General features: G+C 48.0%; 1 protein-coding gene across 1 annotated transcript in view; it reads left to right on the top strand.

Moving 5' to 3' along the window:
* The first annotated feature begins 8003 nt into the window (after window positions 1–8003).
* EFHC1 (EF-hand domain containing 1) overlaps window positions 8004–15148 on the top strand; it is a 41994-nt gene continuing 34849 nt past the window's right edge. The window contains exon 1 of the mRNA XM_063915110.1: window positions 8004–8210. Coding sequence (XP_063771180.1) covers window positions 8148–8210 — 63 coding nt within the window. The 5' untranslated portion in view covers window positions 8004–8147. The remainder of the gene's footprint in view (window positions 8211–15148) is intronic.

Here is a 15148-nt window from a genome sequence, read left to right as displayed (position 1 = left end):
AGCCGGCGGAGGAGGTCAGGGGAGAGCCGCACACACTGCAGGGCCACTGCTCCTCCCGGCTACCTCCAACGCCACTCACCGCCAGGCCCCGCCGCCTCCAGCGCCGCGTGTGGGTGATTGGACAGCGAATCCAGCACTGGATCCACTGTCCAATCACAGGTGTCTCGCTGACATGGGGGTGGTGTCCCTGTCAGCGAGGCACTTCTTTCAGTGCCGCTTTCAGCATCTTTTTGAATGGGCTTTTACAGCCCAGTACTTGGCCCCGCCCCCCGCTCTGTCCCGTTTCCATTATGTATGGGAGGCACTGCTATCAGTGCCTCCCAAACACATTTAAGCCAGGAAAATTATTAGAATTACATAAAAAAGATATTTATGACACAGAATATGTGTCATAAGTATCTTTATATTATTTTAATAATTAATCACAGGGGAGGCACTGCGTCCCCTGCCTCCCCTGACTGCACGTCCCTGCGGGAATCCTACCCGGGTAACTACCTGGGTAGGACACAGGTATGATCCGGGTAAGGTGTAGTGTAAACAGTTACACTGTATGGAAGGGCGGCGCTGGGAGATCATGTGATCTCCCAGCGCCGCCCCTGCCGCGCCATTAGCAGCGTCACCAACCCGGCAATATGCTGATGGGAAAGGGGCCGATGCGGGTTGCAGCCGGGTAGCACCCGTGTCAGGCTCCCGGCTGCATCATAGATGGAAAAGGGGTATAAGTGATCTAGAAAGGAACTGAGGTCTGTATGATCTCGGTGTGACATCAGGGAGCGGAGCAATAAAGGAAAAACCAGGCACTTGACACTCGGCGCACTGAAAGTTGGTGTTCCGATCATGCTTCTGCGGAAAGTGACTCTGCCCAAGTTATGCAACGGAACCCGACTTACAGTGACTGCTGTGCAGAGGACCCTAATTGGGGCAGAGATTCTAACTGAATGTGGTGCAGGTGAGACTGTGTTCATACCATGTATACCCCTTATCCCCAACAATTTTCCTTGCAGTTTCCTGTAAGTGTCTGCTTTGCTATGACGCTCTAGAAGTCGCGGGGGCAAATGCTCAGGGCTGCAGGTGTAGATCTCAGGACCAGCTGCTTCTCCCATAGGCAGCTTTACGTGGCTTGCACACGAGTTAGTAGCCCCAAGCATCTTTTTGTGTTAATCACGGAAGGAAAAACTGCAAATATTGTTTACAAAAGACATTTTGTGTACAAAGAAGAAAAATTGTGGCAGAGATCAGTTTACCTAGGTGCACTCTACCCCTTAATAAATCTAATCTATGATATTTTTTACTTTAATAGTTTGTAATTTTTGTTTTTTTTTACAAACATAAGGTATCAATACCCACATGGAATGTCATCCTTTATTCATAATATCCCATATGGTATTATAATGGCCTGAATATTAGGCCATACAAAGCGAAATATTAAAAAAAGTTTATAGAAATAGAAAAACGTGAAAAGAAGAAATATTTATTAGACAGATTTCTGTCTTGTGTGAAAATAAGAATAAAATAAAATTATTAAAACCAAATCGTGTGCTGCCTATTATATCTTATATATTTGATATCACTCTTATGATGAGTATAGGTGTTCTAAGCTCCAATTATTTGTATGTATGCACCTGATAAATATCAGTGTACTGCTCAAATATTAAACTATATCTGAACAATGTATTAATTCCAAATGTACCGCACTTAAATTACATTCAGCAGTGTGAAAAGAAATAAATATAAAGAATCACAATTTCTGTCCCGGTTTTAATGTTGATGCTGTATCTACTTGTATTTATTTATAAACAGTATTATGTTTCAATCTCCCATTACTCTGTGTATACTGTTGACACTGTATCCACTAGTTCCTCTGACAGTAAACCAATGCGCATTTCGCTCTTCTCGCCCAGAAGAAGCTCTAACAAAGAGCGAAATGCGCATTGGTTTAGCCGTGCGCCGCTAATGTTAATGTGTTGTTTCCTAAGCTCATAATTGATCTGCCTATGTACCGTACATTTATGTGATAGCTGTGTACCTTAGAAAATATATACTTAAAGGAAGTGTTACCCGGAGATTGTCATGCACAATGATATGTGACCATAGGAGGAGGGCATTAGGATTATATGATTAAATTTAGGCTGTCAGAAATTTGTATCTTTTTGCTTAATATATAATAAATTATGCGGAGTATGCCTGTCGGTGGGCCTCACATATAAGAAAGCAAACCCACCTCTATACTAACTGTATTATACTCTCTGACATAGTCCGTTCTCTAATAACCCAGGAGTGCTGGTGTCATTCAGCATGGATTGACAGCCTATTGCAGCCCTCATCCCCACATATGCATGCAGATTATAACTGCGGAATATAAATTATTAAATCTATGTAAATAGTGTGAGATGAGGGGATTTGTGAATTCAATTCCCCAGTACTTATCCTGGTCATAAGAAGCAGTTAATGATATCACGTCACCGAGGGGGAACACTTTAGTATTTTTTATGGTTAAAGAGCAAGAAGCAATCACAATTTTATATCTGTGCAGCATAGGAAGACTGGCAGATTGCCAAGAATTCATACTGATATATATTAGCAACATTTGTTGCCAGTCACAGCACATAAAGCAGTATGTAATTGAAATTCACTACTGTCAGAGGAACTAGTGGATACAGTGTCAACAGTATACACAGAGTAATGGGAGATTGAAACATAATACTGTTTATAAATAAATACAAGTAGATACAGCATCAACATTAAAACCTGGACAGAAATTGTGATTCTTTATATTTATTTCTATTCACACTGCTGAATGTAATTTAAGTGCGGTACATTTGGAATGAATACATTGTTCAGATATAGTTCAATATTTGAGCAGTACACTGATATTTATCAGGTGCATACATACAAATAATTGGAGCTTAGAACACCTATACTCATCATAAGAGTGATATCAAATATATAAGATATAATAGGCGGCACACGATTTGGCTTTAATAATTTTATTTTATTCTTATTTTCACACAAGACAGAAATCTGTCTAATAAATATTTCTTCTTTTCACGTTTTTCTATTTCTATAAACTTTTTTTTAATATTTCGCTTTGTATGGCCTAATATTCAGGCCATTATAATACCATATGGGATATTATGAATAAAGGATGACATTCCATGTGGGTATTGGTACCTTATGTTTGTAAAAAAGTAAAAAAACAAAAATTACAAATTATTAAAGTAAAAAATATCATAGATTAGATTTATTAAGGGGGTAGAGTGCACCTAGGTAAACTGATCTCTGCCACAATTTTTCTTCTTTGTATACATTTTCAGATCAGTAGGTAGCACCAGCGTCAAAATTATTTGAATATTCAATGGAAATTTAACGCTTAACCCCTTATATTAACATTCATTCATTTATTATTAGTTCTGGTGCGGGATTTTCTTTCTCAAAAGACATTTTGTGATCAGTGTGTACAATAAAAAAGGTACATCACAATATGATGAAATTAGTTCTGCTGAGCCATAACAGACACCCACGCCAGCGAAGCCGCAGGCAAGCGCTAGTGGCTATATATATATATATATATATATATATATACACATGTACATACACACAATACACATGTGTGTATATATATATATATATATGTGTGTGTGTATGTGTGTATATATATGTGTATATATATATATATATATGTGTGTATGTGTGTGTATATATATATATATATATATACACACACACACACATGTACATACACACAATAGGCTAGAATCCACAGCACTCATACTTCTGCGGTGCCTATTGTTTATATAAAAAAATTTGTGGTCACACTTTTTCTTGCACCCCTATTGTCCGTATGTAAATTAAATGTTAGGAAATTCCCCAGGTGGTCATTAACTGATATGCTTGGGTGTGGTTCCTGTCTCTTTAAAAGAGTGAGACAGGGCCTAAACACATGATACAAGCATGCTGTGTATTTAAAATCCAAAAGATGCCTGTGAGCATTGCTCAGATTTTTGAAAGTCAGTGTAGGGACTGACCAATAGGGAATGGCCATGCAGGGCTGGTCAGCAGCTTAACAAACTATTGTAATATTTTGGAACCAACATTCCCTGAATTCAGATGAATTACAGTGTGAATTGTTAATATTAGGTGAGTGCTGAAATTGTAATATATATATATATATATATATATATATATATAGCAGGTTAAAGCAGGCGGCACTCAAGCAGACTCATAGATGGTGAAAAAAAGCGGTCCGTCTAATGATCCGACATGTTTCGGGGAATACCCCGTCCTCAGGGCCTAACCAGACGGGATATTCCCCGAAACATGTCGGATCATTAAACGGACCGCTTTTTTTCACCATCTATGAGTCTGCTTGAGTGCCGCCTGCTTTAACCTGCTACATAGAGGACCTGCACAGTTTCTCAAGGAGGGCACCGCAGCAAATTGGTTTTTGGAGTGGGAGTGCCGGGACTGCTTACCTTATATATATATATATATATATATATATAATATATATTTATACCTGAGTCATCAGGGAGTGTGTGGGACTGTGGGATACACATCATCATCTTTCATTAACCAGACACACCAGACACACGAGACGCTGGTGCAGTCAATGCAGCCGACAAGGACGCGATTATTAGTCACCTATCTACTTGCCACTAACCCCCCTCCTCTGAGTGCAGAATGACGGTGTAACATACAGTATATATATATATATATATATATATATATATACAGGCATTACAAAGCATGTGAGCTTTGAAACGTTTTGATGTGATTAAACACAGCATTTTCTCAGCTTTTTTCAAGACCGGATGAGTGCCGCCTCTCCTTTATTTCAAGGGAACTGGTATGGTATGTGTATATATATATATATATATATATCTCCTATATATTAGCCCAGATCTGTGACTTTGTGCCTCATTTGCTAATGCTGGGCGGAGTCACAACACTGGGCGGAGTCACAACACTGGGTGGAGTTAGTCAAATGAGTCACAAATCTGGGCAAATCTATAGGACACTAGGAGCAGAAGCAGATGGTATGGGCATGGCACAGACAGGGGTGCATACCTCCCAGCTTTCTTCAGGCAGACAGAGGGACACACGTGCGGCAAAAATGGGGGCGTGGATTACGATAAAGGGGGTGTGGCTTCGTGGGAGGACCCGCAATTGCGAGCCACGCCCCATTTTCGGCAGTGAGGGGGCATTCCCAGCGCTCTGTGAGCTGCTGGCATGCCCCCAGTGGTGGATTATGAGTCTTGGGGGCCCAGGGCACTTGAGACAGGGGAGCCCTATCTCATTGCTGTGCCTGTAGTGGGTTCGGGGGCGTGGCCTAATCGCGGGATGCGTGGCTACGCCCCCTTATGCAAATTCCGGGTTTTTTTTTTTTTTTTGTGGGACTTTGGCCCCTCAGCTAGGGGTAAATCCAGAGGGGGTGGTCACTCCCCCCTACACACCCGCACAGGCAGAAGAAAGCAGGGAGCAACACCACAGGCCTGCCAACACGCAGCAGCGTGTGCTGACTGTAGCACAATGCTGCTGCTGTTGCTGGCAGGACAGGGGAGCTTCAGAGCTGGGACAGAGCTACTCCCGCCGGGGGGCCCCATAAAACTGTGGGGCCCACAGTACGTACCCCCTGGGCCCCCCCTTAATCCGGCTCTGCTACCAGGCCCCTCTGGCGCGGAGGAGCGTCACTTTCTGGCACACTCCACGCTTCTTAGCTGCAGTTTTGTGGGGCACCTGCCGCTGTGCAGGTTCCGTACTGCCTCTGTTATCTCCAGCCCCGGCAACCCCACCGCTAGCTGCAGCGCTGCGCCCAGCTTCTTCTCACACTTTAGCCGGCGGACAGCGCTGCAGAAGTCCGCGCTGCTTGCAGGCTCCGACCCCCTCCTCCCTCCAGCGGCAGCGTCTCCTGGGGGCTAACCAGTCACTCCCAGCCTCCCCTTACCACAGTGCCTGGCAGCCAAGCGGGCGGGCAGAGGAAGCAGGACTCCAGCCTGAGAGAGTCAGCCATGCCAAGTCTCCACCAGCAGCAGATCCCAACAGGTTGGAGTGGAACAGCAGCAGCCAGCAGCAGTGACTCCGGTAAGACACATCTGTCTGTCACCACTGTCCTGTCCCTAATACCAATCTCTCCCGTGCCCTGTGTTCTGTCATGTCCCTGTCACTCCTGGCCTTGCCCTGTCACTCCTGGCCTTGCCCTGTCACCCTTATCCTGGCCCTGTCACCCCTATCCTGGCCCTGTCACCCTTATCCTGGCCCTGTCACCCTTATCCTGGCCCTGTGACCCCTATCCTGGCCCTGTCACCCCTGTGGTTGCCCTGTCACCCCTATCCTGTCCCTTTCATTTCTGTCCTGGCCCCGTCGCCTCTGTCCTGGCCCCGTCACACCTGTCCTGGCCCCGTCACCCCTGTCCTTGCCCCGTCACCCCTGTCCTTTCCACGTCACCTCTGTCCTGGCCCCGTCACCCCTGTTCTGACCCTGTCAACCCTGTCCTGGCCCTGTCACCCCTGTTCTTACCCTGTCACCCCTGTCCTGGCCCTGTTACTGCATACCCTACAACTACCTTTTTGGCAGGTACAGTACCCGCAGCGCCTCCAGACCCCTCCCCAATGCACCACACCTCCGCACCTTCCCCTACACCACATTCGGCACCCCAACCCTCCCCCACACGCTGTGCCTCCAGACCCCCTACACCACCCGGGGCTCCCACTCCCCCGCCCCTCCACCACCTACAGCACCTCCAGACTCCCTCCACCATCCACCCCCCATATATGTCTCCCCCCACACCTGCCCCCCCACCACCCGCAGCATCTGCAGACACCCTCCTCCATCCGCGGTCCTCCCCCCTCACCCACCCCTCCCCCACCCACGGCACCCCTGCACCCGCCCCTCCACCACCTGCAGCGCCTCCAAACCCTCTTCCCCATCCGCCACACCACCCGCACCTGCCCCTCCCACGGCGCCTCCAGACCTCTTACCCAACCCCCGGCACCACCGCCCCTTCCCATCCCACAGCACCTCCGGAACCCTTCACCCATCTGCAACATCCCCGCACCTGCCCCTCCCCCACCCGTGGCACCCCTGCCCCTCCCCCACCTGCAGTGCCTCCGGACCCCTCCCCTATCTGCAGACCCACTCCTCTGCCCCTCCCCCAGCAGCAGCACCTCCCGACCCTTCCCCATCCAGGCCCCCCCCCCCGCATCCACCCCCCCTCCACCCGCAGAATCTACAGACACCCTCCCCCATCCGCCGTCCCCCCCACACCCGCTACATTCTGTACATCGTGCCCTGCAGGTGCTGTTCACGCCGTCAGAAGGGGCTGCGCCTCCTTCACCATCGCACGCCCTTTCATTGTGCAATATTTAACCACTAACAAAGGAATGCAGGTAATACTCCATATAATACAATTATTGAACCCCAGAAAGGCATGCAAGGGTTAAGGGGGCGTAGCCCCTTGCGACGGTGTGAAGAGCGCCTGTAGGGCGCGATGAAGCACCTAGTATATATATATATATGCCATGAGGCAGCGATGGTGCCGCCCCCCCAGGTCCCTGAGCGGCGGCACCGCTTGCACACTGCTAGTTATGGTTCAGTTACATAATATACATGTACAGTACGTTTATTGTGACATATACTACAGTATATACAGTATGTCATGAGAAACACCGTTATGTGCAGCATTTAGACAGAACTCAGCTTATACACAAACGTAGCTGGCTTTAAATGATTGATATGAAGCAGTGTACAGTATATCACTTCCTTACATGTGTCGGAGTCTGACATTGCAGCATGTAAAGGGTAAATCACCAGCAACTCATGATGTACAGTAGGGAACAGACAGGGAACAGGGTACAGGAACCAAAATAGAGGTTGTCCTGCTATACTGTGGTAAATACAGATGGATAGGATGCACAGTGTGTGCACAGTACAGTGATACAATGTATCAGTCTCATGTAGCACCAGGGGGCGGGGTAACATTGTTTACTGTTACCATGGAGACCAGAGTCAGACCCTGTGCTTCCTGGAGACAGAGCAAGCTGGGGAGAGACTGTCAGTGGCATAGAGACAGCGATCCATACAGGGCAGAGAGACGGCAGGAGAGTGTCAGAGAGGAGGAGACACCCTGAGAGCACCTACACACAGCAGAGATGTCCTCTCACCCTGTACATGGGCTGCCATTCCTGCCAGGGAACACCTACAGGGACCCAACTGTAAGTGTGATTGCCATATTGGCTGTGCCAGGGTACAGTACTATACACAGAGTGAGAGTGTGCCAGAGTACAGTACTATACACAGAGTGAGAGTGTGCCAGAGTACAGTACTATACACAGAGAGTGAGTGTGCCGGGGTACAGTACTATACACAGAGTGAGAGTGTGCCAGGGTACAGTACTATACACAGAGTGTGAGTGTGCTGGGGTACAGTACTATACACAGAGTGAGAGTGTGCCGGGGTACAGTACTATACACAGAGTGTGAGTGTGCCGGGGTACAGTACTATACACAGACTGTGAGTGTGCCGGGGTACAGTACTATACACAGAGTGAGAGTGTGCCAGGGTACAGTACTATACACAGAGTGTGAGTGTGCCAGAGTACAGTACTATACACAGAGTGTGAGTGTGGCGGGGTACAGTACTATATACAGAGTGTGAGTGTGCCAGAGTACAGTACTATACACAGAGTGAGAGTGTGCCAGAGTACAGTACTATACACAGAGTGTGAGTGTGCCGGGGTACAGTACTATACACAGAGTGTGAGTGTGCCGGGGTACAGTACTATACACAGAGTGTGAGTGTGCCAGAGTACAGTACTATACACAGAGTGTGAGTGTGGCGTGGTACAGTACTATACACAGAGTGTCAGTGTGCCGGGGTACAGTACTATACACAGAGTGTGAGTGTGCCAGGGTACAGTACTATACAGAGTGTGAGTGTGCCGGGTACAGTGCTATACACAGAGTGTGAGTGTGCCGGGGTACAGTGCTATACACAGAGTGTGAGTGTGCCGGGGTACAGTGCTATACACAGAGTGTGAGTGTGCCGGGGTACAGTACTATACAGAGTGTGAGTGTGCCAGGGTACAGTACTATACACAGAGTGTGAGTGTGCCGGGTACAGTACTATACACAGAGTGTGAGTGTGCCGGGGTACAGTACTATACACAGAGTGTGAGTGTGCCGGGGTACAGTGCTATACACAGAGTGTGAGTGTGCCGGGGTACAGTACTATACAGAGTGTGAGTGTGCCAGGGTACAGTACTATACACAGAGTGCGAGTGTGCTGAATAAAAGTACTATACACAGAGTGTGAGTGTGCCGGGGTACAGTGCTATACACAGAGTGTGAGTGTGCCGGGGTACAGTACTATACATAGAGTGTGAGTGTGCCTGGGTACAGTACTATACACAGAGTGTGAGTGTGCCGAGGTACAGTACTATACACAGAGTGTGAGTGTGCCGGGGTACAGTGCTATACACAGAGTGTGAGTGTGCCGGGGTACAGTACTATACAGAGTGTGAGTGTGCCAGGGTACAGTACTATACACAGAGTGTGAGTGTGCCGGGTACAGTACTATACACAGAGTGTGAGTGTGCCGGGGTACAGTACTATACACAGAGTGTGAGTGTGCCGGGGTACAGTGCTATACACAGAGTGTGAGTGTGCCGGGGTACAGTACTATACAGAGTGTGAGTGTGCCAGGGTACAGTACTATACACAGAGTGCGAGTGTGCTGAATAAAAGTACTATACACAGAGTGTGAGTGTGCCAGAGTACAGTACTATACACAGAGTGTGAGTGTGGCGTGGTACAGTACTATACACAGAGTGTCAGTGTGCCGGGGTACAGTACTATACACAGAGTGTGAGTGTGCCAGGGTACAGTACTATACAGAGTGTGAGTGTGCCGGGTACAGTGCTATACACAGAGTGTGAGTGTGCCGGGGTACAGTGCTATACACAGAGTGTGAGTGTGCCGGGGTACAGTGCTATACACAGAGTGTGAGTGTGCCGGGGTACAGTACTATACAGAGTGTGAGTGTGCCAGGGTACAGTACTATACACAGAGTGTGAGTGTGCCGGGTACAGTACTATACACAGAGTGTGAGTGTGCCGGGGTACAGTACTATACACAGAGTGTGAGTGTGCCGGGGTACAGTGCTATACACAGAGTGTGAGTGTGCCGGGGTACAGTACTATACAGAGTGTGAGTGTGCCAGGGTACAGTACTATACACAGAGTGCGAGTGTGCTGAATAAAAGTACTATACACAGAGTGTGAGTGTGCCGGGGTACAGTGCTATACACAGAGTGTGAGTGTGCCGGGGTACAGTACTATACATAGAGTGTGAGTGTGCCTGGGTACAGTACTATACACAGAGTGTGAGTGTGCCGAGGTACAGTACTATACACAGAGTGTGAGTGTGCCGGGGTACAGTGCTATACACAGAGTGTGAGTGTGCCGGGGTACAGTACTATACAGAGTGTGAGTGTGCCAGGGTACAGTACTATACACAGAGTGTGAGTGTGCCGGGTACAGTACTATACACAGAGTGTGAGTGTGCCGGGGTACAGTACTATACACAGAGTGTGAGTGTGCCGGGGTACAGTGCTATACACAGAGTGTGAGTGTGCCGGGGTACAGTACTATACAGAGTGTGAGTGTGCCAGGGTACAGTACTATACACAGAGTGCGAGTGTGCTGAATAAAAGTACTATACACAGAGTGTGAGTGTGCCGGGGTACAGTGCTATACACAGAGTGTGAGTGTGCCGGGGTACAGTACTATACATAGAGTGTGAGTGTGCCTGGGTACAGTACTATACACAGAGTGTGAGTGTGCCGAGGTACAGTACTATACACAGAGTGTGAGTGTGCCAGGGTACAGTACTATACACAGAGTGAGAGTGTGCCAGAGTACAGTACTATACACAGAGTGTGAGTGTGCCGGGGTACAGTACTATACACAGAGTGTGAGTGTGCCGGGGTACAGTACTATACACAGAGTGTGAGTGTGCCAGAGTACAGTACTATACACAGAGTGTGAGTGTGGCGTGGTACAGTACTATACACAGAGTGTCAGTGTGCCGGGGTACAGTACTATACACAGAGTGTGAGTGTGCCAGGGTACAGTACTATACAGAGTGTGAGTGTGCCGGGTACAGTGCTATACACAGAGTGTGAGTGTGCCGGGGTACAGTGCTATACACAGAGTGTGAGTGTGCCGGGGTACAGTGCTATACACAGAGTGTGAGTGTGCCGGGGTACAGTACTATACAGAGTGTGAGTGTGCCAGGGTACAGTACTATACACAGAGTGTGAGTGTGCCGGGTACAGTACTATACACAGAGTGTGAGTGTGCCGGGGTACAGTACTATACACAGAGTGTGAGTGTGCCGGGGTACAGTGCTATACACAGAGTGTGAGTGTGCCGGGGTACAGTACTATACAGAGTGTGAGTGTGCCAGGGTACAGTACTATACACAGAGTGCGAGTGTGCTGAATAAAAGTACTATACACAGAGTGTGTGTGCCGGGGTACAGTGCTATACACAGAGTGTGAGTGTGCCGGGGTACAGTACTATACATAGAGTGTGAGTGTGCCTGGGTACAGTACTATACACAGAGTGTGAGTGTGCCGAGGTACAGTACTATACACAGAGTGTGAGTGTGCCAGGGTACAGTACTATACACAGAGTGTGAGTGTGCCGGGGTACAGTGCTATACACAGAGTGTGAGTGTGCCGGGGTACAGTACTATACATAGAGTGTGAGTGTGCCTGGGTACAGTACTATACACAGAGTGTGAGTGTGCCAGGGTACAGTACTATACACAGAGATTGAGTGTGGCGGGGTACAGTACTATACACAGAGTGAGAGTGTGCCAGGGTACAGTACTATACACAGAGATTGAGTGTGGCGGGGTACAGTACTATACACAGAGTGTGAGTGTGCCAGAGTACAGTACTATACACAGAGTGTGAGTGTGGCGGGGTACAGTACTATACACAGAGTGTGAGTGTGCCAGGGTACAGTACTATACACAGAGAGTGAGTGTGCCAGAGTACAGTACTATACACAGAGTGTGCGTGTGCCAGGGTACAGTACTATACACAGAGTGAGAGTGTGCCAGGGTACAGTACTATACACAGAGTGAGTGTGGCGGGGTACAGTACTATACACAGACTGTGAGTGTGCCAGAGTACAGTACTATACACAGAGTGAGAGTGTGCCAGGGTACAGTACTATACACAGAGATTGAGTGTGGCGGGGTACAGTACTATACACAGAGTGTGAGTGTGCCAGAGTACAGTACTATACACAGAGAGTGAGTGTGGTGGGTACAGTACTATATACAGAGTGTGATTGTGCCAGGGTATAGTACTATACACAGAGTGTGAGTGTGCCGAGGTACAGTACTATACACAGAGTGAGAGTGTGCCAGGGTACAGTACTATACACAGAGATTGAGTGTGGCGGGGTACAGTACTACACACAGAGTGTGAGTGTGCCAGAGTACAGTACTATACACAGAGAGTGAGTGTGCCAGAGTACAGTACTATACACAGAGTGTGAGTGTGCCAAAGTACAGTACTATACACAGAGTGTGAGTGTGGCGGGGTACAGTACTATACACAGAGTGTGAGTGTGCCAGGGTACAGTACTATACACAGAGAGTGAGTGTGCCAGAGTACAGTACTATACACAGAGTGTGAGTGTGCCAGGGTACAGTACTATACACAGAGTGAGAGTGTGCCAGGGTACAGTACTATACACAGAGTGTGAGTGTGCCAGGGTACAGTACTATACACAGAGATTGAGTGTGGCGGGGTACAGTACTATGCACAGAGTGTGAGTGTGCCAGAGTACAGTACTATACACAGAGTGTGAGTGTGGCGGGGTACAGTACTATACACAGAGTGTGAGTGTGCCAGGGTACAGTACTATACACAGAGAGTGAGTGTGCCAGAGTACAGTACTATACACAGAGTGTGAGTGTGCCAGGGTACAGTACTATACACAGAGTGAGAGTGTGCCAGGGTACAGTACTATACACAGAGTGAGTGTGGCGGGGTACAGTACTATACACAGACTGTGAGTGTGCCAGAGTACAGTACTATACACAGAGTGAGAGTGTGCCAGGGTACAGTACTATACACAGAGATTGAGTGTGGCGGGGTACAGTACTATACACAGAGTGTGAGTGTGCCAGAGTACAGTACTATACACAGAGAGTGAGTGTGGTGGGTACAGTACTATATACAGAGTGTGATTGTGCCAGGGTATAGTACTATACACAGAGTGTGAGTGTGCAGTACTGTACACAGAGTGTGAGTGTGCCGGGGTACAGTACTATACACAGAGTGAGAGTGTGCCAGGGTACAGTACTATACACAGAGATTGAGTGTGGCGGGGTACAGTACTATACACAGAGTGTGAGTGTGCCAGAGTACAGTACTATACACAGAGTGTGAGTGCGGCGGGGTACAGTACTATACACAGAGTGTGAGTGTGCCAGGGTACAGTACTATACACAGAGAGTGAGTGTGCCAGAGTACAGTACTATACACAGAGTGTGAGTGTGCCAGGGTACAGTACTATACACAGAGTGAGAGTGTGCCAGGGTACAGTACTATACACAGAGTGTGAGTGTGCCAGGGTACAGTACTATACACAGAGATTGAGTGTGGCGGGGTACAGTACTATACACAGAGTGTGAGTGTGCCAGAGTACAGTACTATACACAGAGTGTGACTGTGGCGGGGTACAGTACTATACACAGAGTGTGAGTGTGCCAGGGTACAGTACTATACACAGAGTGTGAGTGTGCCAGGGTACAGTACTATACACAGAGTGAGAGTGTGCCAGGGTACAGTACTATACACAGAGTGTGAGTGTGCCAGAGTACAGTACTATACACAGAGTGTGAGTGTGCCAGGGTACAGTACTATACACAGAGTGAGAGTGTGCCAGGGTACAGTACTATACACAGAGAGTGAGTGTGGTGGGTACAGTACTATATACAGAGTGTGATTGTGCCAGGGTATAGTACTATACACAGAGTGTGAGTGTGCAGTACTGTACACAGAGTGTGAGTGTGCCGGGGTACAGTACTATACACAGAGAGTGAGTGTGCCAAAGTACAGTACTATACACAGAGTGAGAGTGTGCCAGGGTACAGTACTATACACAGAGTGAGAGTGTGCCAGGGTACAGTACTATACACAGAGTGAGAGTGTGCCGGGGTACAGTACTATACACAGAGAGTGAGTGTGCCGGGGTACAGTACTATACACAGAGTGAGAGTGTGCCAGGGTACAGTACTATACACAGAGTGAGTGTGGCGGGGTACAGTACTATACACAGACTGTGAGTGTGCCAGAGTACAGTACTATACACAGAGTGTGAGTGTGGCGGGGTACAGTACTATACATAGAGTGAGTGTGCCAGGGTACAGTACTATACAGAGTGAGAGTGTGCCAGGGTACAGTACTATACACAGAGAGTGAGTGTGGTGGTTACAGTACTATATACAGAGTGTGATTGTGCCAGGGTATAGTACTATACACAGAGTGTGAGTGTGCAGTACTGTACACAGAGTGTGAGTATGCCGGGGTACAGTACTATACACAGAGTGAGAGTGTGCCAGGGTACATTGCTATACACAGAATGTGAGTGTGCCGACATACAGTACTGTACACAGAGTGTGAGTGTGCCAGGGTACAGTGCTATACACAGAATGTGAGTGTGCCGGGGTACAGTAATATACACCGAGTGTGAGTGTGCCAGGGTACAGTACTATACACAGAGTGAGAGTGTGCCGGGGTACAGTACTATACACAGAGTGTGAGTGTGCCGGAGTATAGTACTATACACAGAGTGTGAGTGTGCCGGGGTACAGTGCTATACACAGAGAGTGAGTGTGCCGGGGTACAGTCCTATACACAGAGTGTGAGTGTGCCAGGGTACAGTGCTATACACAGAATGTGAGTGTGCCGGGGTACAGTACTATACACAGAGTGTGAGTGTGCCAGAGTACAGTACTATACACAGAGTGTGAGTGCGGCGGGGTACAGTACTATACACAGAGTGTGAGTGTGCCAGGGTACAGTACTATACACAGAGAGTGAGTGTGCCAGAGTACAGTACTATACA

Source organism: Pseudophryne corroboree, chromosome 4 (assembly GCF_028390025.1).
Source record: "Pseudophryne corroboree isolate aPseCor3 chromosome 4, aPseCor3.hap2, whole genome shotgun sequence".
NCBI classification, from domain to species: domain Eukaryota; kingdom Metazoa; phylum Chordata; class Amphibia; order Anura; family Myobatrachidae; genus Pseudophryne; species Pseudophryne corroboree.
Note: the sequence above shows the minus strand (reverse complement) of the source record. Positions and strands in the feature narration are given on the sequence as shown.